This window comes from Prionailurus viverrinus, unplaced genomic scaffold (assembly GCF_022837055.1).
Source record: "Prionailurus viverrinus isolate Anna unplaced genomic scaffold, UM_Priviv_1.0 scaffold_35, whole genome shotgun sequence".
Taxonomy (NCBI): domain Eukaryota; kingdom Metazoa; phylum Chordata; class Mammalia; order Carnivora; family Felidae; genus Prionailurus; species Prionailurus viverrinus.
This window is the reverse complement of record NW_025927605.1, coordinates 516076-542491: the sequence shown is the minus strand read 5'-3', so window position 1 is coordinate 542491 and position 26416 is coordinate 516076. Positions and strand designations below refer to the sequence as shown.

Sequence of the window (26416 nt, the reverse complement as noted above, 5' to 3'; positions counted from 1 at the left end):
CGTCCCTGGAGGGGACAGCGTCAAGGAGATATTTTTTTTTTCCTCCTCTGCGGAGCCTGCTCCTTTCTCAGCCTGGATGCTGGCTTTAATCCTCTGTTCCCCAACCCCTGCGCTTCTCCTTGAGACCGCCTTGGTGGTCCCCAGATTCCCGTACCTTGCCTTTTCCCATAGGCACCCTCGTTATAAAACCCTGGGGATGTCGGTATGGACGCAGAGTTGGTCCAGGGTGGGACAGGTCCAGGGGTCTCGGTTGGCCTGGATCTGCGCTCCTCGCCATGCTTTGGGGCTCTCATTTGTAGATGGTTCCCTCTGATCCTCAGCTCCTCTCTGGACCAAACAGATGAGGGGAGAAACAAGGGGTAGGGGGCCTGGAAGGGGGTTCCCACCTTCTCAGTCCAGAATCCGAGAGGGGGACCCAGCCCTTGCGCCCCAACGCCGCACCGTCATGGGTCTCCAAGCCGAGCACGCAGTTGCTGGCATCCTCGGCAAGGAGGTTTGCCCCCTCCGACTCCCGGAGGTTTGCCCCCTCCGACTCCCAGGCCGTGACCCCCCTCACCCAGACCCCGCCGATCCCCGGCACGGAAGAGCGGGAGCATGCGGTTCTAGGACCCGGAGGCGCCGCCGCGCGCGCCGCCGCCTCTGCCTCGCCTCGGCCGCCTCCCGCTCCGGCAGGTGAAACGGCGCCCGCCGCCCCCTCTGCGGCAGGTGAAGCGGGTCGCCGGCCCCCTCCGCGCAGCGCCATGGCTGCGGCGGACCCCCGGCCGGCTCCCGGCGCCCGCCCCCTCCCTCCAGCCCGCCCCCCGGGGGCAGGGTGCGTAGCGGCGGCGGCGAAATGCGGTTTGCGCGCTCGGGGAGCGACAGCAGAAGTTAGAAAATCGCCGAGGGGGGAGCCCGCGCCGCAGCTTCCTGCCCCCGGCCCAGCCCTCTGTCCCCCGCGGCCTGCAGCCTGACTTCCTCCCCCCACCCCGCAGCTCGCCGCCCGGCTCCTCGGACGGGGCCGCCCCGATGGGACGCCGCGCCCCGGCCCTTGCGCGCAGCTGAGCCGAGCGCCGCGGAGCCGAGCCGCGCCGCCGCCGCCGCCGCCGCCAGCCTCTGCCCTGCTCGCCCCCCAGGCCGGGAGCCTCGTCCCCGGTCCCCCGGAAAGCTGGATTTCCGAGGCTGGAGGCGCCTGGCCGACTGGGTGGGGACCACCATGGGCAACGCGGCAGGCAGCGCGGAGCAGCCCGCGGGCTCCGCCGCGCCGTCCCCCAAGCAGCCCGCGGCGCCCAAGCAGCCGATGCCCGCGGCCCGGGAGCTGGAGGAGAGGTTTAACAGGGTTCTGGTGAGTGTGATCTGTCGCGCTCTGGGCGCGGGCGGGGGGCGGCTGGGGTTCGGCACGCGTCCCCGCCCCCGGGGGCTCAGGTACCGCTTGGAGATCCCCGGCCCAGTGGCTGGCCCCTACAGGGGGTGGGAGTGACAGTGGCTTCTTTCAGAGTGACTTAGCACTCTCCCCCCAAAACTTTCTTCCGCAGTCGCCCAGTCTGCCTCCCCAAGACACCCCCTTCCCCAGCACTCCTGGGTCTAAAGGTCTAAACAGAAATGTCCTGCGAGGAAGTTGGGAGCCTAGCACGCAAGGGGGGTCCTGGGGCGGCCCCTTCCGCTCTGGACGCAGGCCCGGCCACCAGGCGAGGGTCGTGGAACATCTGCTTTTCCTTAGGGCCAAAGATGGAAGGGTGACATTTTAATGTCCTGGCGGCTGGAGACCGAGTTCAGGTGTTTGGTCCTGATTTGTTGGTGCCTGGGCTGCTGGGAGCTGAGTCCTCAGATCACGCAGAGGAGGTGTCTGTATCTCTCACCCCCTGCATGTCCAGGAGAGATTGCCTGTGGGTCCTTATCTTGGGCATTTCCTCCAGCCCACTGAGGGGATTAAGGGTAGGAAGGGCGGGTGGGGTCAGGATGGGTTGGTCACTCTGGCTTGGGGTGGTACAAAAAGTCTGGAAGCATCCCCCCCCCTCCCCACCTTCCCCACTATCACCTGCTGGAGGAATTGGGGGGCTTGGAGACTAGGTCACTGGGGAGGAAGCCATCAGCTCTGGCTGAGCCTGGAGACAGTCAGGATGTGTTTGGGGAGGGGCTCCAGAGCAAAATCAGGGCTCCCCAAGACCTGGTGCAAGGCAGAAGTAGGGAGGGGGAAGGGCCACTCATTCTCACTTCCCTCTCCCTGTCTCAGCCCTGTCCCAGGCTCCTTTCTCTAACTAATTGCCTGGTGGCCTGTCTGCTGTCAGCTCCCTTGCTGGACTCTGGGTGACAGGCGAATGAGGCCACGCTGTGCTTTTTCCCAGGGGGCACTTCTCAGTCTAAGCAGGCTGGCACTGCAGGTCTGGGGGGGGGGTGGGCAGCAAGGGAGGTGCGGGCAATAGAGCAACGCTGGCTTGTGGCAGCACTCAATTCTTTGTCCCCTCCACCTCCTTGACATCATTTCCCCTCCCTTGGCCTGTTATTAGGCCGTACTTACCAGATCCTCTGTATGGCCCTTCATGATAGTTCCTGGAAATCTTGGCTGCCCCCTCCCAGCAGGAAGGCTAACAGGGGTCTGGGGGAGCTATGGGGTGGGGCGGGGTCTGGTCTATCCCTGCGAAGACACCTTGCTTGATTAGGGGCGAGGGAGGGACTCTGAGGGACACCTCACACCAGGCTAGGCCCTGTTTCCCCCATCTCTCCACCTGCTCTCCCTTCCTCAAACCCATGGCCTGCGCAAAGCTCAGCTGAGCTGAGCAGATGGGGGAGGGGGCAGAATGAAGAGAGACAGTCTCTGGGGGACCATCTGGGGAGCCTGAGTTGGTGGTGGATCCCTGGACCCCTGCCAGCCTTGTGAGGGGGGGGGGGGGGATATGGGTCTCTCTTTCCCCCCAAGTGTGTGTCTGTCTGTGGACAGGGGTGGGACAGGCTGTCAGGGTGAGGTGCGGTCTCTATCATACACACGCTAATGGGGAGGAGCTGTGTGAATAATTCAGACCACTGGGAAATCCAAAAGTCAAATGGTGAGGCTCTGATGCATGTGTAGTTCCTGAGTGCCCTGCTTGTGTTTTGGCCTTCGCTCTGATTGGCTGAGCCTGATGCTAAATGCCATTGGGAGTCCCTGAGTACCAGGGTGTGGAGGGCGGAGGCCCAGGGATGGGTCTTAGAGGGTGTCTTCATGGAGAAGGCAGCGGTAGCTGGGTAGAAATCTAGGGCAGCAGCACCCAATGGGGCTCAACTTCCCATCCCGGCTCCCAGGAACCCCAGTGTGTTTATACTTGGCCTTCTTTCTGGGGAAGGAGCAGCCTGTCCCTTGTCTTCTGTGGGCAGAACTCACCCAACCCAAGGTCACTTGACTAAGAACCTGGCTCCCCTCACTCCCCACCAACAAGGGCATGAGCCCCGCCCTGGGGTGATAGCCTTGGCCGCTGCCTGCAGCTGCCTGGGCCAAGTATTTGGCTAAACCCACAGGCCTGGCAACGGGTCATGCAGGGTGCGCCTTCATCAGAGCACTGCCTCCATGGCCGGAGCTGAGTCTGGTCCTTAGTGAATGTGTAAGAGGAGAAAGAGGCTCAGACTGCCCAGAGTGATGAACCCACCAGCCCCAGGGATCCCTGAGTCTTGATGGGAAAAGCATCGCCCTCCCCTTCGGATATAGTCACATAGCCCCAGGGAACCTCTTCCTTTCGCTTAAACAAAACCCTTTGGTCCCTGGTGGACCTGGTGGGTAGGATCCTGCAACCCCAAACCACTCCTTGGCTCTTGGATGCGGGACCCATGTGTGGGTGAAGGGCGCCTCCACCAAGGCTTATGGCCAGATAGGAGATGAAGCTTGCTCTCCCTTTCCCCACAGTGGCCTTTCTCCCATGCAAGGGTGTTGGGGGGCTACTTTTCTAAGGAGGCTGTGAGCGAGAGGTGCCCCTGCTTAAAATGGGGGTGGGGAGAAAGAGCAGGTTGGCCAGGGTTTCCTGCTGCTGCCTTAGCAACAGCAGAGGAGCGATGGCTGCCCAGCGACATGGGCCTGCTGGAATGGTGGGAAAACCAGCTGGCCAGACATCAAGCTCTTGCCTCTCTTAGGCCATGCCCAAGGCTCATGTCTTCCTTGCAGACCTTCCCCTGTAAGGAACAGGGTTTGCGTTGGCAAGGCACTCTTTCCAGGCCGTCCAGAAGTTCTGTGCTTATGGCCAGGCATTGGATACCGCTGATCTGTCTGGTCAGAGAGGAGCCTGTAACCTTGGGGCCAAGGGACCAAGGGAAGGTGCCCGGGATGTTGTGCTTGAGGCCGAGAGTGATGCTGATCCACACGGAGACTGAACCGTTTGGAGAGGAGTTTGCCTGATGGGGCCTAGCACCCTGGGCTGCCCTTAGCAAGTGCCTAGGGATGTGGACATTTGGTGAGGCTGTGTGGGGAGGTCAGGACAGCCTCCAGCAGCATGTGGACCCTGGGAATCCTGCTTTCAGCTGGACCCCTTCCCTGAGGAGCAGGAGTAGAATCCATTCTGTCTCTATTTTATTGGCCAGCTCCCTTCTCTGGAGTGAGGCGGATGAAGTTTGGGAACGGGAAGCTACAGGGGGGCTGTACCTTTCATCTCTGGGGTGTCTCACATGGAGGATCCCAATGGGGCTGTGGCCATGTGGGCAGATATCAGGCCGGATAGGGGCTGTGGGGCAACATTCTTAGCAGGCGGGGCTGGCACATGTCGACCCTGGAAACCCAGGGATGTGGTAGGCATGATTCACAGGGACATCTGGGGCCAGTTGGCAAAGAGCTGGGTGAGATGGGCAGGAGCAGATGGGGCTGCCCTGGGGGCTACCTCTGCATTTTTCCTGAGGACATGGAACCCTGGAAGGTGGCTCCGTCCTCCCCGCCTCTGGGAGGGGCCGGGGTTGCTCAAGGGAAGGGCAGAATAGCTTCCTGAGCTTCGGGGTCATTAAGTCAGGGGGTGGGTTTTGTCTTTGCCGCTTCCTACCTGGATGACCTTGAGCAAGTTACTTAACCTCTCTGAACTTCACTTTTCCCCACGTGTAGAAAGAGAATACCAGTAGTATATGCTGGCCTCCTAGGGTCGTTGAAGGATTACCGAGAGTGTGCCTGACACAGGGCGAGTGCTCCAGAAACTCTCCCCCGCTGTGAGGAAGGGACCGACATTGGAGTGGATAGAGTCCTCTTCATATTGGAGGCCTCCTAGGCCCTTCTAGCCTGTGCCTTTCCCCTCTACCCACCTCCGTTACCAAGACCAACCAAGGTTGCCAACTTTAGCCATCACAGGCCAGGCTGCCCTTAGCTGCCATCATGCAGGGCAGCCACAGTGGGGCCTAGACCGAAAACTTGCCTGGTGGCCGGAAACCACGAGAGGGAGGGCCCACCTCTCCTGGAGGGTGGGGCAGTGGTGGTGCTAACGGTAGCTGTGTGCACATGGGGAGGGGGTGGGGAGGCCTCCACTTCCCTCTGAGAGACGGTGTACTGGGAGGGGGGGGTTCCCCAGTGAGTAAGAGCTCAGTGTGGGCAACAACAGGAAGCGTAGGGTGCTGGGTGGCAGGAAATGGGGCTGGCTGTTCCTCGTTCCTCAGACAGGGGGACTGGGGCCAGTCTGTCTGCAGAAGACCCCTGGGGGTCCGGGACCCACATTTCTCACTGCCTTCAGTGCTCTTTCTTCCAAGGAAACACAGTCTTCTTACCAGCTTGCCAGCTAGGTCACCTCAGACAAATGACTTAATCGCTCCGTGCCTCAGTTTCCCATTTGTGAAATGGGGATCACAATAGCATTTACTGTGTCAGCTTCTTTTTTGAGGTTTAAGTGAGTCAGTAGATATAAAGCACCTAGAATGGCACTTAGCACGGAATGGGATGTTTGGGGAATATTTATCCTTATTATTGTTGCTGTAATTCCCCTACTAGCCCGGATTGTATGGGCAGTGCCTGCTGTCCTGGCCCCCACCTGGCTTGCCCTTGTCCCTGCCATGGGGACCCTTCAACCCTGATGGGAGTGGCCATGAGCTTTTTGGGACTCTTAGCACCTAATCCTGGGACTAGTCACCTAGAGCCCTCCTCTAAGTCAGGGATTGTCTCTAATAGCCCCAGAAAATCTACCTACTGGAACTTAGAAACGTGGATTGATTGCCTTTGGAGACGCGCTAAGAGCTCTAAGACAAAGGCCAAGACCATGTAGAGGTGGCGGATGGAGACGCTTCCTGGCTTCTGGGCCCATCAGGCTGTGGAGCCTCTGTGGGGCTGGTCTGAGACTGGGCTTGGTACCCAAGTTCAAGGGCATTCTGGGACTCAAAGGGCCACACGTCATGAGGAGAGGGTGGGCAGGTGGGTTGGGACAGTCTCAGTTCAAACTGAAAGTGAAACGGGAGGGTGTGGATGTGTCCAGACGCAGACAGAACCCCTTCAGTCACCAGGGACACCTCTCCAGATGGCAGCGGTGGCGGGAGGGGGGAGGGGCGTTGTTGAAGGAGTACGCCAGAAGCTTGCAAGGGGCTGGTCTTGGGTGAGCGAGGCTGAGGGCCCCTCTGGCACCTGGAGAGGTCGCGGCAGGGAGGGAGAATGATGTCTACACATTCTAGTGGAAAGACTGGGGAATCAGCTCCTTTTCTTGGCCACACCTTCAAAGATGGATCTTACCTGTCTCTTCCTGGAGCCAAAGCATTAAGGGCAGCAAGGAGAGGGGAGCTGAAGGGTCAGTTCGTTGTTGGCCAAGCACTGGAGACAGGTCTGTTTTATCTGGATGTTTTCACAAACTTCTGCTCACCACCCCATCCCTCTCCTTGGGGTCTTCAGTGGACTCCTCCCCCAGGCCCCAGTCTGTGAAACGCCTCTTAACAGCGTACGTCACTGCAGAGTATTATTACATCAAAACCCAGCTTCTCACTGGGTATTCCTGGGAGCTCTGGGAGCTGGGAGGCAGAAGGGAAGTGCGCCCATTTTATGGAGAAGGAAGCTGAGGCTCAAGGAGACGGAGAAGTTGTTGGGCTAGGTGAGCCCAGGGCCTGGCTCTCCAGGATCCGGTGTGGGTTCTTCCACCTCACAGCTTCCTCTCCCCGTGTCCCCTTACGGGAGGCAAGTGTCCCTCCTCCCCACCCCTGGACCTCCGTGTCCTTGCCTGTTCCTTTCGAGCGGTGTCAACCAGCCTCATCTACTTCTCTCCCATGGTGCTGCCTCCTTGCTGAGGGCCCCGGGTCTGGGGTCTGTTGCCGTGTTCCAGGACGCCTTCCCTCCACCCCGAGTCAGTGGCACCCTCTGGTTCCTCTCTTGCTCCTTAGGGTACCGTCTCCTCGGTGGGCACAGCCGAGGAACAGCTGCTAATTAGTGCTCAGCGCTGTCAGAGCTATTTCTGATTTCCGAGCCTAAATTTAGCCCGTCTGGCAGGCTGGCACGTAGCCTCGGGGGCTTGAGCACGCCCAGGTGGGGAAGGGGACAAGGGGTGCTCTGCCCTCCACCACTGCCGGGACAGGTGTACCCCACAGCAGAGGCCTTTTCCTCCCCAGTAATAACCATGGGGCTGCCCCCCGCGGGGAGTGGGCCAGGGTGCTGCTTCAGAGTCAGCTCTGGGCTCGAAGCCAGCCCCGCTCCCCACTCTCTGGTTTTGTAACCTTGGGCAGGTCACTAAACTAATCTGTACTTGCACCTGTGAGATGGGGATGAGGGTGTGTGGCGGTGAGGACGTCACCCTCGTGGAGGGCTCAGAGCGGTGCCGGGCAGGGTGAGCATCCGGGCAGAGCTGGCGCCCACATTTGTTGGGGTCACTATTTTGACTATGACTGTCGCTGCCTCTAGAAGTGCCACTGGGGCCATTCCAGGAACCGAACAGGTCCCTGGAGTGGGCGAGGGCCTGGAAAGACCCATGTTGGGAAGCGGCTGTCCCCTGTAAGGCTCGGGTGCTGGGGCTCAGCCGTCACCTCATTCCTCCTCGTCCCCCTTCCCTGCCACCACCTCCCTTCTCTGGGTTGGCCACTGTTCCAGTTTCTCTGCGTTGCCTGCCTTCCTGCTCCCTCCTTCCCCCTCAGCCTTGGCTCCCCTCTGCCCTGCCCCACCCTGGATCTCTGTGATCAGGATCTGGAGAGACCAAGGAGAAAGAAAGGCAGAGAGAGAGAATGGTCCCAGGGGCCCTTGCCTCAGCTCCAGGGGCCCTTCCCAGGCAGTGTCTCCTGTAGTGGCGGGGGCTATACTGGCTGTTGGTGAGTTGGGGAAAGGCAGCAGATGAGACAGCAGTGGTTTCCTCAATCCAGGGGCTCGCTTTTGCAATGGGGAGAAGAATGACGTATCCCCATCCCCAGCCGGCCTGGGGGCCCTGGGGGATAGGCAGCTTCACCTCTCAAGTGGGGCCTCAGCCGGAAAGCTTGAGCAATGGGGGCTGAGAGCACCCAGTTTCCTGTTGTCTGGGGCTGACCTAAGGCAGTGATTTTTTTTTGGGGGGGTGAGTTCTGGCCAGAGCCCCAGAATGAAGCCCAGCACCCCAGAGAGGAAGCTGGCTGAGGAGCTCCGGGTGGGTGTGGCCCTCTCTTTGCTCCAGCTGTGGCCTCCTCTCAGGGCCATGTGACTGAGGACGTGTAGTCTGAGCCACCAGAGCTGGTGACGGGGGCCTTTTGACTCTGGGCTGGGGATTCCTGGGGACTCCCACCTCCCCAGCAGAGATGGGGCTCCTTGAGGGCAAGAACTATCTTTTGGGGCCTGACACATAGTAGACCCTCTTTAAACCTGGGGTTCAGCAAATTGGGGTAAACTGGCATCATCTTCTGGGTCTGTTAGGAAGACATGCCAAGTTCAGGGGGGGGCCAGGGAACCCCTAGTGCAGGCAGCACCAGGCAAGACCCTATACTTGCCCTGGGAGCAAGACCCTATACTTGCCCAAGGGAGGAGCTTGACAGGCACGTCTGTGACTGGAGGATCGGGCAGAGCAATGCTGACCTTTCTTAGCTCCTGAGGGGAGTCCCAGCCTGGGCCACCGGCACCACAGACCCAGCATGCTGGCTGCTGTCTCTAGTTCCTATGTCTGGGTGACCTTCCCCAGGAATCCCCCTGTGCCCTGTAGCCGTGATGCACCTGCTAGGAATTCCCTGCCTGTCTGACCGTAGCTCCCTTGGCCCGTCCCCATGTTCTTCTTCCAGAAGTGATGAGGAGGGAGGGGGCTGGACAGGGCTAAGGAGGAGACCACTGTTACCATCCTTGTGAGAGGTTTTCTGCTGTTTGTGAGACACTGGTGCCCTGGGCCAGGACTGCATACAGTCCGGATGGTGTCGGCTGGCACACAGGGGTGGGGCAGAGTCCAAGACTGGCCACACTTGGGCCCGGCTGGAACTGGGTCCCCTGTTAGCTTCCCACTCAAATGGAAGAAGAGTTGACTTTCCCCCTTATTGCACGTGGGGAAGTGAGTCAAAAAATGCCCAAGGTCCCAGGAAGTCAGGCTGAGAACCCACGCTCTCACCGCTGGGGGAGACATGCCAGGGAGGGGGTGTGTGGAAGATGGAGCCCAGGCCCTGGAGCCAGGCCGACTCAGAGTCAAATCCCAGTGTCACTTTCTAGCTTTGGGGCCTAGGGCAAGGTGTTGTATCTTTGGGCCTCGGTTTTCTCATCGGCTAATGCTACTTATCTCCTGGGGTGACAGGGATTCAGGCGTAAGACAGATCCGCTAGGGAGCTGCCCCCTGGTGGCTTCCCTGAAAATGCCTGTGCTCCCTTGCCCCTTGCATCCGGACCCCAGGCTCAGGGTCATTATCTTGTCTTTCCCCTCTCCAGAACTGCATGAACTTGCCCCCGGACAAGGTGCAGCTGCTGAGCCAGTATGACAATGAGAAGAAGTGGGAGCTCATTTGTGACCAGGTGGGTACCAGGCCCCTTCTGGCCTCAGGATGCCCTGCCCTGGCTGGCGGGGGGGGGGGGGGGGGGGGGAGGGGGGTGCTGGCAGGAGAGGGGGCACTGCCATGCTGCCCATCGGGCCAAGACTCTGCCCAGAGGCCTGTGTCGCATCTGCAGAGGGTGCTGGGGGTGTCTTCAAGACTCTACAACCACCCTCCCTTGAACATGGGCCTCCCCGGGGACCTTATGAGTCCCTAGCTGGGCTGGGTCTGCCCTATGAAGTGCTGGCAGGGGCTCATCACCTCCTTGCTGTCACCCACCTCCTTGCTGAACTTCCCGGAGCAGCATCTGTTGACCCTCCAGCTCTGGGCTGTGGAAGATAGGGGGGCAACCCCAGGGTTGGGCATCTTTGACCCCATGGGAGGTGGGGAGGAAGGGGCAGGATCCCTGTCCTTCTTTCCCTCGGGCCCAGAGGAGCTGCAGTCAACCAAGCAACCACCCAAAGGTAACCAGTTCCCAAGTGGCTGAGCGAGAAATAGAACTCCTGGCTTCTGGTGCTCAGCCAGGCACCTGGGGTTGCCATCTTCATGGCTCACTGGCTGCCCCTGCCTCTCCAGCTTCCAGGGCCGCTCTCCGGGGTAGCAGGGAAGACCCCTCTCCCACTGCTAAGCCAGGGTGGGGCCTGGCTGCTGCAGCGATTCAGTGAGGGAAGGAGGCTGGGGGTGGGGAGTTGGGGAGCAGGGAGCCTCCCCTGGGAGCCAGGGCTGGGCCTTTGGCTCCTGCTAATGGACCAGAATGGGATGAGCAGGCTGTGCGAGAGTCTGGGGGGTAAAGGCTGGGCCGTGTGGGGAGGATGGGGAGCTGCTTCTAGAGGCTCTCAGGCTGCTGTGGAGGTCTCTGCCACTTGGCCTGGTATCTCAGGCTGGGGGCTCAAGGGCCTGGGAAAAGCGGGAGTCCTAAAGGATCTGGGCTGGGAAGGATGGGAGCTCCTCTGGGTAGGGGGCCTCTGATGTGACCCCTGCTTATTTGTGTGAGTGGCTGTTGGAGCCCTGGGTGGGGCAGGGGAGTTAGGAGTTGCTTTGTTGAGCACTGGAGATAAGCACACACAGACAGCACAGGTAAATGGGACAGCTGGGGAGGAGCCGTGGGGAAGGGGCCCGCAGAGCGTTCTTCCTCCCTGGACTCCCAGGGAGGGCAGGGCCTGGGAAGGTCCCACCTACTGGCAGGTCTGAGTCCTCCTCCCCACCCCCAGCGTGGTGGGTTGTGCGGCAGAAATGACCCCTCCAAACTCCACCGGTGGGGGTGGAGTGGGGGGGGGGGCGCTGTGCTAGGGCTATGGCTTGTGAGGCCATAGTGAGGAGTGAAGGCTAGGTCTGGGACCGGGGTCTTTTAATGACCTGGTGGGTTGTTTGGTGATATCTTTGGTATTTCAGAGGGGTCCTAAGATAGCCTGGGACCTGGGGTCAGAGCTAAGAATGGGATTCTGGGGCAAGGGCTGGTCATTTGCCCCGGGGTGGCTCTGGCTGGCTCCCTGTACATCCTGTTCTGTCTCCCCAGGAGCGGTTTCAAGTCAAGAACCCTCCCACAGCCTATATCCAGAAGCTGAAGAGCTACCTGGAAACCGGTGGGGTCGGCCGAAAGGTAGCAGCGGACTGGATGTCTAACCTGGGGGTATATGTCTCCCCCTTTTTCTCTGTCCCTTTCCCCCTGCACCTTCCAAGCTGTGGGCAGCTAGAATAACTGTGTGTGTAAACTTTTTGGTGGGCTTGTGTGGGCACGCGTATGAATGCGTGTGCATATTTTTAGGGGACTGGGAGGGCTGCGGGCATGTACTTTTTCCACGTTCCTCTGCATATTCTGCATGTGTTTACATCCATTTGTGGGTCCACTTGTGCGTATTTGTGCAGTGTGTGTGTGTGTGTGTGCGCCCCATGTGTCTGTATGCGGATGTATGGGTGTCTTATATCTGTGTACCCAGGGTGCTTGTATGTGGATGAGTATGTGTGTGTGTACAGCCAGGGTATCCATATTTGAATGTGTGCGTACCCTATGGCTGTGTGTGTGTGTGTGTGTGTGTGTGTGTGCGCGCGCGTGCGCGTGCGCAAGCATGCCACATGTCTGTGTGTGGAGGAATGAGCGTGCACCCTGTGGGCCTGTGTATGGGGCTAGGAGTAGCCTGAGAATGCTTATTCTGCTGGGCAGGTATGTGGGGGTGGTGGGGGAGGCTGAACGTGAAAGGCCAGTGGTAGGGGGAGGGCGGGGGCTGCTGACTTGCTGCCTTGGGGCTCAGTGGGCCTGTGGGAAGCCCAGACGTCACCCACCAGACTTTCCTGTCCTTGGCCCCCAGTTTAAGAGGCGAGTTCAGGAGTCCACGCAGGTGCTGCGGGAGCTGGAGATCTCCCTGAGGACAAACCACATTGGGTGAGCGAGGGCTCAGATTTCCTGCTTGGGGGCCAGGGAGACCTCTGCCTCCAGACAGCCCCTGGGGCTTCCCCTTGCTATTCCCCTGTCCCCCTTGTCCCCCCACCCCTGCATAGGCTGTGCCTGTAGGCCACTTCTGGGTTGGGTGTCCAGGACAGCTTCCCGGCCTCCTCTCTGGTCATCCCTCGAGGCATGGCTGCGCCATGGGTCCTACCTGAGCCCCCTAGCATCTCCTAGCATCACTGGGTCTTCTGAGGTTGGGCTGGTTGGTGTCTTCCTGGGGACGGGGGAAGCCGCGCTGGAGCCCTGGCTGTGCCTGTTCTGTGCCCACTCTGGGCAGGACCTCCCTCCTGGCTGGAACTCAGGGAGCCCTGTGCCCTGCAGGTGGGTGGAAGAATTCCTCAACGAGGAGAACCGCGGCCTGGATGTGCTCCTCGAGTACCTGGCCTTTGCCCAGTGCTCTGTCACGTAAGCCCCCCTGCTCCAGTCCTCATGGTGCTCCTCAGAGCCCTGATCCCTGCTTCCCTGCACCTCATCCACTCCTTGGGCCACGTCTAAGCAGTGCAGACTGAGTCCACCCTGGGTTCACACAAACCACACCCTGCACGGTGGGCGGTACCCCTTCCTAAGGGCCTGCATGGATATGGAGGGACGCGGCCTGGGGTGGCCAGCTGGGACTTGGGTGGCTTCCTCTTCTGTTACACCATTCCCTTGTCCCCTAGTCTGCCCAGCACAGTGCTGAGAACACAGCCTCTACCTCCCAGCCTCTAATTTCTCCTGCACATTCGTCTGTCCCCTCAGTTTCCCCCACCCCTCTCTTAAGTGCTTCTGCAGTGTTGGCCTCCAGCTCCGCTCTAATCCCTGCAGGTATGACATGGAGAGCACAGACAACGGGGTCCCCAGCTCAGAGAAGAGCAAGCCCCTGGAGCAGTCGGTGGAAGATCTCAGCAAGGGTCCACCCTCGGCCTTGCCTCCTCAGCCCAAGAGTCGCCACCTGACCATCAAGTATGTGCGTCCCATTGCAGGGTGGCAGGGAGAATAGAGAATTCACCCCTGGACTTCTGTACCCGGCCAGCCCTGGCCCTGGCCCTTGGGGGTGGTGGGAGGGACAGCCTGGCATTGGGGATCACAGTAAGGGCCTCAAGCAGGGTTTGGGAGATGGGTGTGTTAAGAAGCCTTCTAGGGATGGGCACTTAGAAACTGGAGTCTGGGTGGTCTGGGATAAGTAGGGTGTTTCTGGGTCAGTGAGACCCTCCCTTGTATCGATCTAACCCCCTCTTCTTTCCTGTGCGGCCTCCAGGTGCCCCCCTTCTCCCCGGTACGTAGCCACCCGGGGGCAGGTGCATGCCTGGTTGGCTCCCTGGGTGGGGTGGGGTGGGGTGGGGTGTTCAGCTGACACCCCTGAGTTCATCTGCTGTGGATAGGGCACCCCACCTAACATCGGACATCCAGCTGAGAGGCAGGGAGAGGGAAGGAGTCAGCCCTGGAGCCTCATGTGGACTCCCAGCTTCCATCCTTCCCACTTTGGTCTAGGGGACCAACTTCATATTAAGCCTTTCAAACTCTCACAATATGTTTTTTTGTTTGCTCATTCATTCATTCATTCATTCATTCATTCAACAAATATATTTTTAGCATGTCCTATGGTGGCAGGTACTCAGGAAACAGATCACCCTGCTCTTGGGAGTCCTTGGTCTAGAAGGCGACAGTGTATGACAGGCTATCCTGGAGGTGTGGCTGGGAGCTCTGAGAAGGGAGGTGGCTACTTCCTGGAGCATCAGGAAGGTTTCCTAGAATGATACCACTGGAACTATGTCTCACAGATGGATTCGGGCTTTACAGGCAGTGGTGGGGACAGGGAGGGGCATTCCAGGTGGAAGGCACAGCATGAGCAAAGACTCAGGCATATTAGAGCAGTGACGGGAGAAGGGCAAGGTAGCAGATGGAGGGAGGAGGTGGGGCTTCCCAGTGTTGTTGGAAATGTGATAGAATTGTCAAGAGGAACTGATGTGGAAGTCATGATTGGCGGATCTGCAGCAATGAAAAAAAATCACATACTTTTAAGCAAAGAATTATGAAGGACACTGGTACAGCACTTAACAATGTATCAGGCACTGTTCTGAGCTCATTTCATAGTCCCCAAAACCCTATCAGGAAGGTACTATTATTACCATTCCTATTTTACAAATGAGGAAACTGAGGCACAGGGTGATTAACTAGTCTCGTAAGTGATGAGCTGGGATTTGGACCAAGACGGTGTGAATTCAGGGCTGACCTTTCAAGACGGAAGATGAGCCCATGAGGCTGTGAGCGCCACCTTGTGGATTTCCAAGCTTTGGCTGTCTTTCCTCTTTGAGCTGTCCACCCGCACAACACAGCAATCCTTTCTGATGCCAAGTTGCTGTTAAGGGTCTTTGCTTTCCTGACCCCCTCCTTATCCCCTTGCAGCATGCCAGGCCCCAGCCTAGGGGCCAAGGAAGCCTTCCTGCCCTCAGCTGACCTCTTTGGTTGGGTGGATGGGAATCAGTGGCCTAATGTTCCAGACGTGCCTTCTGAGTGGTAGTGGGTGGTGGGGGTGGGAGGCTGGGTGTAGGACGCTGACCCCTGCTGCCTCTTCCCTACCCCACCAGGCTGACCCCAGCCCACAGCAGGAAGGCCCTGCGGAATTCTCGCATTGTTAGCCAGAAGGATGACGTCCATGTCTGTATCATGTGCTTGCGTGCCATCATGAACTACCAGGTTGGTCAGTGAGCACGAGGGCACGGGAGGACCCAGGAAGCTGGGCCTGTCTTCACCGGGGGTTGCCTGAGCTGCTGGGGTGCAGGGACCAATGGTCCCCCGACCCTGTTGCCCACTGGAGAACCCTGTGGATGGGGGCTGTTGGGGGTCTTGAGGCTGATCAGGTCTTGAGAGGAAGCCCAGATGTCTGCCCCCTCCTAATGAGGCCCTCTAGAGTAATCTGGACATGACTGGGGGCATGGATATGTCTCATGTGGGGACCCAGGCACACCCACCAAGGAAGGCTGGACACAGAGCCTTCGGGGAGAGCAGCTCAGGGTTACTTTGTTTGGAGGAGTAGCTGGTGAGGCCAGCCCTCCTTTGCTTAGCACGCCTTTGAGGGCTCTCTGTGTCCACGGTGCTGAGTCCTAACACTGGCTTTTGCACAGACAGAGTCATTTACAAAGAGGAGCCAGGCTTTGGCAGCACAGAACAGGCTATGGTTGGATATCAAAAACTTCCTAAGCTTGAGGGCAGTTAGAAACCAGGATGCAATGGCACCGACAGTGCCTGAGGTGCTGGACAGGACAGTGCTGTCAGTCCTGGGGGTCTGCCTGGAGGAGCTAACGTTTTCTCTCTCCCTAGTCTGGCTTCAGCCTTGTCATGACCCACCCAGCCTGTGTCAATGAGATTGCTCTGAGCCTCAACAACAAGAACCCCAGGTGAGGTCCAGGCCCCTAACATTTGTCCACATCTGGATTCTCCTGCCACCAGCCCCTTGCCTGCGCTGTTCCCCAGTTCTCAGGACTCCCGTCCAGGCTCCTTCCACTCCTACTCACCTATCAGCTCCCCTGCCCTCCCCCAGCCAGGTCCACATCCACCCTTGCTGTGGGGCCTGCCTTCAAGGGATAGACTGCCCCTTCTCTCCCCAGAACGAAGGCTCTGGTGCTGGAGCTGCTGGCGGCCGTGTGCCTGGTGCGAGGAGGACACGACATCATCCTTGCAGCCTTTGACAATTTCAAGGAGGTATGAACCACCCGCCCCCCCCCCCCCCCCCTTCCCGCCAATGTCTTTGTTCTCTAGCACTGACTGTTGCTGGCAGCTGTGGCCTCTGCTGGGGGCAGCTGGGAGTGCTGGGTGGGCATTCAGGGAACACAGGGTGGGGACGATCTGGGATGGGGAGGCTTTAAAGGGAAGGGAAAGGCCAGGTCATGTTGGGGTGTTGCCTAGGGCAACAGGGACAGCTGAACAGGGGATCTGCTGAACCTCGGACCCTCAGCCTTGCCAGGTCCAAACTGGGTTTGATCCACACACCTCAGAGTTGCATACATACACCTCTCTGATTCTGGCGAAGTAGGTGCAGGACAATATGATGCATAAGGTGGGATATGGTCATTCATTCCTTTAATGAATATTTCTTGAGTGCCTACTATGTGTCAGGCACAGAGTGGGCTCTTGGGGCCCATCCGTGAACAAAAGAAACAAAGAAGGCAGGGGAAGACATCATAAACAGTATAATAAATGAGCAAATTACCTAATGTGTTAGAAAATGATAAATGCTCTGAGGAAAAAGTCAGGGATGCTGGAGGGACAGGAGGAATGGGTTGCAGGGTGGTCAGGGGAGCCTCATCGAGATGGTGAAGTTTGAGCAAAGCTGTGAGGGAAGTGAGAGACTTGGTGTGGTGGCGGCCTCGAGTAAGAGCAACCGGGCAGATGGAAGAGCAGGTGCAAAGGCCCTGAGGTGGGAATGTGCCAGGACCCCAGTGTGGCCAGAGTAGAGTAAACAGAGAGGGCTGGAGGAAATGGAGAGGGAGGAGAGGTTTTTGAGCAGAAGAGTGACACAGCCTGACTTGGATTTAATGTGGGAGGAACCCGTAGAAGCACAAGGGTGGCAGCTGGAAAAAGGCTTAGGAGGTGTGTCGCTGGGGCCCTAATGACAGCCATTCTCCCCACCCAGGTGTGTGGGGAGCAGCACCGCTTTGAGAAGCTAATGGAATATTTCCAGAAAGAAGACAGCAACATTGACTTCATGGTGAGCTCGGGACACCAGGCTGGGCCCAACCACCCTCAGTGTGAGGGGCAGTCAGGGGCCCTGGGCATCTGGGCTCTGGGCTCTGCTCCTGCAAAGTATGAGGGTTGAGAGGTTGGTGGGGAGGGGAAGCTGGAAGGAGGGGATGCGGCGTGTAGGGGGAAAATACGGGGAGGGACAAAGCTGGGTTAGCGGAGTGAGAAATGGGGAAAAGGAGAGAGACTTGGGAATAAATGGGGGGTGGTGATGGAAGGCACTGAGCTCCCCCACCCAGAGGGTCACAGACCGACGTGCTCCTGTTCCCTACTCCCCAGGTGGCCTGCATGCAATTCATCAACATCGTGGTACACTCTGTGGAGAACATGAACTTCCGTGTCTTCCTGCAATACGAGTTCACCCACCTGGGCTTGGACTTGTACTTGGAGGTGAGCCCTACATCCTCCCGCCCCTCTGGGACTCAACCAGTTGCCAACTGCGGAGTATGGCTCTGTGGTTAGCAGCATGGGCGTTGAGGTCAGGCAGATCCGGGTTCAAATCCTGACTCTGTCACTTCCAAGCCCATGTGACTTTGGATAGGTCTCTTCTCTCTGAGTCTCAGCTTTGCCACCTGTAAAACAGGAGAGTTATAAAGATGATAATGACTCTAAATAGAATGAGGCAGAACGTTTTCTGCCACCTGATAGGCACACAGTCCATGGAGCTATTGTTGCAGGCACCGGAAGGGCTCTAGGTGGCCCTGGGTCTGGCTCTGGGAGGATCAGCCTCAGACAGGCACATAATGGAGAGCACAGAGATACTGGGCCGTATTGGGATCTGGCTCATGCTGGATGGGTCCAGGTCAAGGAGGAGTTCCTTGCCCCGGGAAGGGTTAGGCAGAGGGGCTTGATGCTTCCGGGTCCAGCCTGTGCAGAGAAGCCACGGCTTTTCCTGATTCCTTTCAGAGGCTGCTTGGAGAAGTGGGGACTTTGGGATTGGATTTTTATCATTTTTTGTTATTTATTTTGAAAGACCGAGAGAGAGAGAGTGCATATACGCACACGTGAGGGCAAGAGCCAGAGAGGGAGAGAGAGAATCTCGTGCTGTCACCTCAGAGCCTGACGATGGGCTGACGATGATCACGAGAGCATAACCTGAGCTGAAGTGAAGGGTTGGGCACTTAACTAACTGAGCCACCCAGGCTCCCCTGGGAGCCAATCCCCTGGGATTGGATTTTTAAAAAGCCAGGATTAACAAACGGTGCAGAGCAGGCTGGGGTGGTATATCCATGCAATGGAATATTATTCAGCCATAAAAAGGAATAAATTACTGATACATGCTACCACACGGATGAACCTTGAAAGCATTACGCTAAGCAAAAGACGCCAAGTCACCAAAGCCCAAATACTGTACGATTCCTTTACATGACTGTCCGGAATAGGTACGTCCACAGAGGCAGAAGATAGATTGGCGGTTGCCAATTGGGATTGGGAGAGGAGAGAATAGGGACTGACTGCTAACAGGTACAGGGGTTCTTTTGGGGGTGATAGAAATGTTCTGGAATTAGACACCGGTGATGGTTGCACAACCCTGTGAATATACTAGAAGCTATTGAATTATATGCTTTAAAGTAATGAATTTTATGGTATGTGAATTATATCTCAATAAAAAAGAAAAAGCAGGCTGGGGCTCAAGCCCCTTCCCCTGGGCTCTAGCGGTGATGGGCGGTTCTGAGAGACCCCTCACATTGGGCCTCACCCTGCTCCTTCTGTCTGGGGGACAGAGGCTTCGGCTCACCGAGAGTGACAAGCTGCAGGTACAGATCCAAGCATACTTGGATAATGTTTTTGATGTGGGTGCGCTGCTGGAGGACACGGAGACCAAGAATGCTGTGCTGGAGCACATGGAGGAGCTGCAGGAGCAGGTGGCCCAGGTGGGAGGTGTTCCTGAACTTGGCCCAGCACATCGTAGGCCCCCAGGGCTTCACAATCGCATCAGGCCCTGGCCTCAAACCCAAACAGGGGGTGGGCTGGGGGTGGGCCGTGGCTGTGTGCCTGGTTCCAGACTTTGACCTGAATCCACATCTTGGGTGTCTTTCTCAGTGAGCGTTCGCTGGGTTCCTGCGCTGTGGGACCTCTGCAGGAGGCAGGCCCCTCCTCTCCCTGTGCTCAGAGCCCACATCCTGGCTTGGGCGTAACTAGGTGCCTGGGGCCCCTCCTAGCCCAATCTCCTCTCCACTCACCTCCTTCCTCAGTGGTGCCCTGGTTTCTCCTCCTGAGAGAACTTTAGTGTCCTCAGTGCCTCACCTACTTGGGTTCAAGTGCCAGGCTCAGCCCACCTGCCAGCACATCCGGAAGCCTCCCCCAGCCCTTCAGGCAGGCATGCCTGCTGCCGCCCCCTCACCGGCGGTACCAGTGCCCAGCGGCGGGTGGGAGCTCACCATGTGCTGTGCCACAGCTGACAGAAAGGCTTCGGGACGCGGAGAACGAATCCATGGCCAAGATTGCCGAGCTGGAAAAGCAGCTAAGCCAGGCTCGAAAGGAGTTGGAGACCCTGCGGGTGAGGCTGGCGGCGGAGGGGGCCGGGCCGGGGGCAGGCCGGGCTCTCGAGAACTGACCCGTTGGGGCTTCTAGGCTTGACACTTCCCTCTACCCCAATAAGAGGGTGGGGGCTATGTGCCAGGCCTGCTGCTGGGCACTGACCCTTCTCCCGGGATTCACAGGAGCGCTTCAGCGAGTCGACCCCCATGGGTGCCTCTAGGCGTCCTTCCGAGCCTGAGAAAGTGCCTACCCCCGTCCCTGCACGGCCTTCGGCCCTAGAGCTGAAGGTGGAGGAGCTGGAAGAGAAGGGGTTAATCCGTATCCTGCGGGGGCCTGGGGATGCTGTCTCCATCGAGATCCTCCCGGTCGCTGTGGCAACTCCAAGCGGCAGTGACGCTCCGACTCCGACTCCCACTCCGGGAGTGCCCACCGGCTCACTCAGCCCAGGTGCGCAGGAGCTGTAAGCTGGAGTGGGTGGGCATGGGGGAAGCAGTGTCTGGAAGGGGGGCCTGGGGACGTCTCGGGCCGGGACAGTTGCAAGAGGTAGGTTTGGGTTGTGGGCGTGGCTCAGGTGGATGCCAGATGGTAGACGTGGGCCCAGTGCGCATGCGTAGGGAGGGAGGCGGTGGCGAGACCACCCAGGCCCAGAACTGGACACCCCTTCCCCTCCATCTTTGGTTCTCTGTTCTCTTTAGGCTCAGATCTCCCACCTGCGGCAGAACCAGAGCCGGTTGCCGGAGCAGCACACCCACCGCCACCGCCCCCACTGCCCGGCCTCCCCTTCCAGCAGGAAGCCGCGCCTTTGGCGCCCCCTCTGGCCTCACCCCTCCCTGGCAGCTCAGATCCCCCGCCCCCACCCCCACCCCCACCCCCGCCGCTGCAGGGAGACTTGCCGCCCCCACCCCCACCGCCACCGTTGCCTTCTGGCACAGATGGGCCGGTACCTCCGCCGCCCCCACCGCCTCCTGGAGGTCTCTCTGATGCCCCAGAGATGGGCCCAGGTGAGTGGACCACCCAGGGCTGGGGGTGATATGGAGAGAGGTGCCGTGCCTAGACCTGTGTCCTCCAGGATGCTCTGTCTGGGGGCCTCCTGTTGCCTTCTGTCTGTCCCGTCTGGCCACTTTGGGCCCTGGGTCCTGCCAACCACCCCACCCTCACCTCCCTATGCTCACCACTCCCTCCCTGTCCCAGGAGTAAAGGCCAAGAAACCCATACAGACCAAGTTCAGAATGCCACTCTTAAATTGGGTGGCCCTGAAACCCAGCCAGATCACAGGCACCGTCTTCACTGAGCTCAATGATGAGAAGGTGCTGCAGGTGAGTGTGGCCCTTCTTTGCTCCCAGTGTGGGCACCAGAGGAGGAGGGGGCTTGTGTGGATCATGCTGGATCATCTCCTCCACCCCATTGTACAGATGAGGGCATGGAGGCCCAGGGATGGGCGTTAAGCTAAACTGGTTTAGTATATTGGATAGGCAGTGTATCCTGACTCCCCTGGAGGCTTTCCCCTTCCTCCCTGCAGAGGGCACATCCCTCCCCCCAGGTCTGGTCTCTCTCTCTTTCTCTTTTCTTTTGATTTTTGTTTACTTTTGAGAGGGAAGAAGAGGGTGAGTGGGGGAGGGGCCGAGAGAGAGGAAGACAGAAAATCCGAAGCTGGCTCTGTGCTGACAGCAGAGAGCCCAATGTGGGGCTTGAATTCATGAACTGTGAGATCATGACCTGAGTGGAAGTCAGATACTTAACTGACTGAGCTACTCAGGCGCCCCCTTGTGTCCACTCTCCTCTTAAGCTTCTCTCCCACCACTCCCACAGACAACCAGGGCTTCAGGCCTTCTAATTCTACTTTTAGTTTTCCAAAAGTGATGTGTTCTCTTGCCTCCAGGCCATTGCTCATGCTGTTCCTTCTGCCTGGAATGCCCTTCCCTGTCTCCCCCCCACCCCACCTTTTTTTTTTTTTTTTAATCCCTGGCCAATTCAGCTCTTCCTTTGGCTGTAATGGCTTGGAGTGTGGGTCCCCTAGATTGGGTGCAGCTCTTCCTCCTCAGTGCTGTGTGTACTTCCCCTGTATCCCCCATCAGGGCCTGTGGTCAAGCTGGGTTACTGGGTTTTTTTCTCTGTGGATTGTGTTGTGTAGTTCAGCCAGGGATATATCAGACCCCAGCCCATCTAGCCCCAGCTCTTCTCCTTGTGCCCTCAGGAGCTAGACATGAGTGACTTTGAGGAGCAGTTCAAGACTAAGTCCCAAGGTCCCAGCCTAGACCTCAGTGCTCTCAAGGGTAAGGCAGCCCAGAAGGCCCCCAGCAAGGCCACCCTCATCGAGGCCAACCGGGCCAAGAACCTGGCCATCACCTTGCGCAAGGGCAACCTGGGGGCTGATCGCATCTGCCAGGCCATCGAGACGTGAGTACTTCTGCCCTGGGATTGTAGGTAGCCCAGCCCCTCTACTAAACCAGGGTCATCAAGTACCTAGTAAGAGAGTCCCAACTATGGGACAGAGCCCATCAAACTTCATGCTAACCCTGGTCAGGGAGTAAGCTTGGGAACCTTGTTCCCATTTTCAGGCTGAGAAAATAGCCTATGCTGTGAGTCCACACCCAGACTGAGATGTTCCCATTTCCTCCCTGCCTCCTTGCCCAGCTATGGGAACTCAGGCTCCGGCATTTACAGCTGCGCATCTGCCACCGACCTATGATAGGGACCTCAGGCTTCCCAGCTCCCAACTTCCCTTGACACCTGCCTCTTGGTCCCTGAAGCTGTTGGCAAATAGTGAATACTGAAGTTCATTTATTCAGTCAAGGAAATAGAGGCGGGGGACGTAGTCCTGCCTCAAGAACTGGTGGGTATAGATAACTACCCCGCCTTTCGCCAGGTACGACCTACAGGCCCTTGGCCTGGACTTCCTGGAGTTGCTGACCCGCTTTCTACCCACGGAGTATGAGCGTAGCCTCATTGCCCGCTTCGAGCGGGAGCAGCGACCCATGGAGGAGCTGTCGGAGGAGGATCGCTTCATGCTACGCTTCAGCCGCATCCCGCGCCTGCCGGAGCGCATGACCACGCTCACCTTCCTGGGCAACTTTCCGGATACTGTGCAGCTGCTCATGCCGGTGTGGGCGGGGCAGGCAGAGCGGTGGGGGCGGGGCGGGGCGGGACTGGCAGAGCGGTGTGGGCGGGGCGGGGCAGGCAGGGCAAGCGGGGGCACTGTGTTCTGGGTTGGGGTTGCGGAGGGGGGCAGCTACTAGCCTCCAGGAGGGCATTTAGGGGTACTTGAGCCTCCCATGGGCTTGCCTCCCACCCTGCCCCAACTTACCTTACCTCCCCAATCCGCCCCTCCCAGCAACTGAATGCCATAATTGCAGCCTCAATGTCCATCAAGTCCTCTGACAAACTCCGGCAGATCCTGGAGGTGAGAGCCCAGGGCAAGGGTCTGGGAAGCGGGGCCCACCTATGGCTCCTTGCCTGTTCTGGGTCGTGTGAGAGGGAGACCCGGGCCTTGCTCTGTCTGTACCCTTGGGATGCAACAGTTATGTTCTTAGCGCTCGCGTACACGGAAAGACAAAACTAAGGCAGGGGTGGAGGTCACGTCTACGGTACTTTAGACTCCTCCTAAGGGCCGAGCCCCCTCTGGGGATTACTGTGTGATTAGCATAGTACCCAGGCCTGCCTAGTGGAGTCTCAGGGAACCTGTAGAAAGACCATGATTCGACAGCCTAGGCGATGTCAGCAGCACCATTTTGGGTAGGAATGGCAGAGGACAAAATTGGGTATGCCAAGGGGCACCTGGCTGGCTCAGTCCATTGAGCATGCGGCTTTTGTTTATTGTTGTTGTTTATTATTTAAGAAATCTCAACACTGAACATGGGGCTCAGACTCACAACTCTGAGATCAAGAGTCACATGCTTCTCTGACTGAGCCTGTCAGGTGCCCTGAGCATGTGACTCTTGTTCTGGGAGTTGTGGGTTCAAACCCCACATTGGATGTAGAGATTACTTAAAAATAAAGTCTTTAAGGGGCACCTGGGTGGCTCAGGTGGTTAAGTGTCTGACTTTTAGTTTTGGCTCAGGTCATGATCTCATGGTTCATGAGTTCCAGCCCCGCCTCAGGCTCTTCGCTGACAACTCGGAGCCTGCTTGAGATTTCTCTCTCCCTCTCTCTCTCTGCCCCTCCCCGGCTTACTCTCCCCCTCTCAATTAAAAAAAAAAAAAATCTTAAAAAAAAACGGTACACCATGCATTGTGTTAGCCATATGCATATGTCAGACATATATACAAGCATGTACATGTGTCCTAGACCTGAAGGGGCCATGCAGGAGAGGGGTGGGGGCTGAGTGTGTGGGGCTTGCTTTTCGCCACATTTTCTTGTGCAACTTATACTCGGGAGGGTTTCCTCAGCCCCGGCAACCTCCTGAACTCTCCCCCCTGCCTCTCCCAGATTGTCCTGGCCTTTGGTAACTACATGAACAGCAGCAAGCGTGGAGCAGCCTACGGCTTCCGGCTCCAGAGTCTGGATGTGGTGAGGGGCACAAGGAGGGGTTCCCAGGCATGGGGGATGGGGGACAGCTGGTGGCCTGTGGCTTACAACAGGTCTTCATGCAGCTGCTGGAGATGAAGTCGACTGACCGCAAGCAGACGCTGCTGCACTACCTGGTGAAGGTCATTGCTGAGAAGTACCCACAGCTCACAGGCTTCCACAGCGACCTGCACTTCCTGGACAAGGCAGGCTCAGGTATGGGTGCAGGTGCCCTGTCCTCCTTGGGTGGGGGCAGGGGCTCAGCCCTGGGGACTGATACGGGTTGAGAGAAAGGGGACCACAGGGTGTAGTTAGACGGGAATGCTGCCTGATTCCCTGCTTCTGTACTGCTCCCCCTCCCCCACTCAGTGTCCCTGGACAGTGTCCTAGGGGACGTGCGCTCCCTACAGCGAGGCCTAGAGTTGACCCAGAGAGAGTTTGTGCGGCAGGACAACTGCACGGTGCTCAAGGAGTTCCTGAAGACCAACTCCCCCATCATGGATAAGCTGCTGGCAGACAGCAAGACTGCTCAGGTGGGCCAGCGCTGGCCTGGAGGTGGGGAGGCTGGGGGGTTGTGGAAGAAAGGTCTGGAGGGGCATGGCCACAGCAGTGGGGGATGGGGCAGGAAGGCCCACCTGCCTGGAGGGGCAGAGATGAAGTGGCTGGTGTCTTAAAGGGGCACAGAGCCTGTAGGGGTCCGTGCTGGTGGGCCTGACAGGCTGTGCCCGCAGGAGGCCTACGAGTCTGTGGTGGAGTACTTCGGAGAGAACCCCAAGACCACATCCCCCTCCATGTTCTTTTCCCTCTTCAGCCGCTTCATCAAGGCCTACAAGGTATGTGTGTCTGGTGGGCAGGCTGGGACCCCTGCAGGGCATTGTGGGGGCTCCTCCACATGGGCGGTGGGAAGCGGAGGGGATGCTTCTGTCTGGGGGTGGGCGAGGACCCCCCCTCATGGACACCCACTTTGGCCCCTCAGAAAGCTGAGCAGGAGGTAGAACAGTGGAAGAAAGAAGCGGCAGCCCAGGAGGCGGGTGCTGACGCCCCAGGCAGAGGGGAAGTCCCAGCATCCAAGGTAGGTAGCTGTGCCTGAGCTTGGCACTTGCTTGCAGCCATCCTCACCCCAGAGATCTGGCCCTCTTCTATACTCTCATTTCTGGGACCAGACCCTGCCCGGGGTGAACACGGTGCCCCAGTAGCCTGGGGTGGGTGGGAATGGGTTTCTTCCGCTCGAGCCGGTTGTTGGTGCTGCGGAAGACCAGGAAGACAAGTGTTCTAGCATTTCGTGGCCTGGGGAGAGGGGATCCTGGAGCTGAAGCTATACACCTTCCATTACGCCCCCTGTCCCCCCCACAGTCGCCACCCAAGGCCCGGCGGCAGCAGATGGACCTCATCTCTGAGCTGAAGCGGAAGCAGCAGAAGGAGCCACTTATCTATGAGAGTGACCGCGATGGGGCCATTGAAGATATCATCACAGGTGAGGGTTTGGCTGGGCCTGTCCTGTCCTCTGTCCATCTAATGCTGTTCTCCACCCCCTCTACCCCACCCTAGGGGTCTGGCTGCCTTACTGCCTCTTGCTACTTTTTCTGTCTTTTTTCTTTTTTCCTTTCTCTCCTCCCTCCTGCCTCCCAACCTTCAGTGCTCAAGACGGTGCCTTTCACGGCCCGCACCGGCAAGCGGACATCCAGGCTCCTCTGTGAGGCCAGCCTGGGAGAAGAGATTCCTCTCTAGCCCCCAGGTACCTGGGTAGCCTGGCCTCTGATCCCAGAGGCTGCCCACAACTCTGGGGGGCCTTGGGGGACTGGGTCATGTCGTCCTCCCCTTGGGCCGTGCATGGCTGGGATAGGTTTGAGCGGGGTCTGGTAAACATAAACAGGTGCCTTCCTACATGCACACAACCTGGGTCCCTAGAAGGGTGAGGCCTCTGCCCTGGAGCTGTGGTCTTAGCCCCATGCAGACTTCTGAAAGATAAATGTCTCTCCTCTTGGCTGCCAGATCTGCGGAACCAGCCCTACATCCGCACAGACACAGGCCGCAGAAGTGCTCGCCGGCGCCCCCCGGGACCCCCCCTGCAGGTCACCTCGGACCTCTCACTGTAGCTGATACTTCAGCAGATGGACTCAGTGGGGGATGAGGGAGGCAAGCTGGGGCTCGAGGAAGGTGGTCCTCAGCTCGGCTGGGCCGGGCAGCCCCCTCTGCGGCTGCGTTGGGCCCACCTCAAGTGGTCGGGCGCGCGGGGGCGTGGGGCGGGGGCAGCATCGCCGGTCCCTCCCCCAAATGCTGCTTGCGGCACCCCTCTTCCCCTAATAGCCATACTTAGCCTCAGCGGGAGCCTGGCCTGTAACTTATAAAGTGCAACCTCGCGCCCCACCCCCAGCTCCAGGAACTCTCCATGGACCTTATTTTTATACAAGATTAATAAAGATATTTGCAAAAG

The 26416-nt window shown here is 58.4% G+C and overlaps 1 protein-coding gene across 3 annotated transcripts; it reads left to right on the top strand.

Moving 5' to 3' along the window:
- The first annotated feature begins 754 nt into the window (after window positions 1-754).
- Window positions 755-26415, top strand: FMNL1 (formin like 1). 3 transcript variants are annotated; one of them, XM_047845449.1, is made up of 26 exons: window positions 755-1321; window positions 9736-9819; window positions 11353-11466; window positions 12143-12216; window positions 12601-12684; window positions 13084-13221; window positions 14847-14955; window positions 15580-15656; window positions 15867-15960; window positions 16892-16966; window positions 17278-17388; window positions 18723-18872; window positions 19397-19498; window positions 19662-19926; window positions 20175-20480; window positions 20671-20795; window positions 21674-21876; window positions 22346-22580; window positions 22811-22879; window positions 23905-23985; window positions 24069-24198; window positions 24352-24515; window positions 24714-24815; window positions 24959-25054; window positions 25336-25456; window positions 25619-25968. In XM_047845449.1, exons 1-26 carry the CDS (start codon window positions 1193-1195, stop codon window positions 25708-25710), a joined length of 3330 nt encoding a protein of 1109 aa, XP_047701405.1. In that variant the 5' UTR covers window positions 755-1192; the 3' UTR covers window positions 25711-25968. The 3 variants fall into 3 exon arrangements, with proteins under 3 accessions (XP_047701405.1, XP_047701406.1, XP_047701404.1); XM_047845450.1 differs by lacking the exon at window positions 25619-25968 and adding an exon at window positions 25975-26415 and having other exon boundaries at window positions 766-1321; window positions 11353-11436; XM_047845448.1 differs by lacking the exon at window positions 25619-25968 and adding an exon at window positions 25975-26415 and having other exon boundaries at window positions 766-1321.
- Window position 26416: the final 1 nt, after the last annotated feature.

Bases quoted from the DNA above. Each gene is read 5' to 3' on its own strand.
- FMNL1 (XM_047845448.1), top strand. From the start codon at position 1,193: ATGGGCAACGCGGCAGGCAGCGCGGAGCAGCCCGCGGGCTCCGCCGCG. The intron at 18,873-19,396 runs GTGGGAGGTGTT...GCTGTGCCACAG, and splicing joins TGCAGGAGCAGGTGGCCCAG to CTGACAGAAAGGCTTCGGGA. The intron at 20,481-20,670 runs GTGAGTGGACCA...TCCCTGTCCCAG, and splicing joins TGCCCCAGAGATGGGCCCAG to GAGTAAAGGCCAAGAAACCC.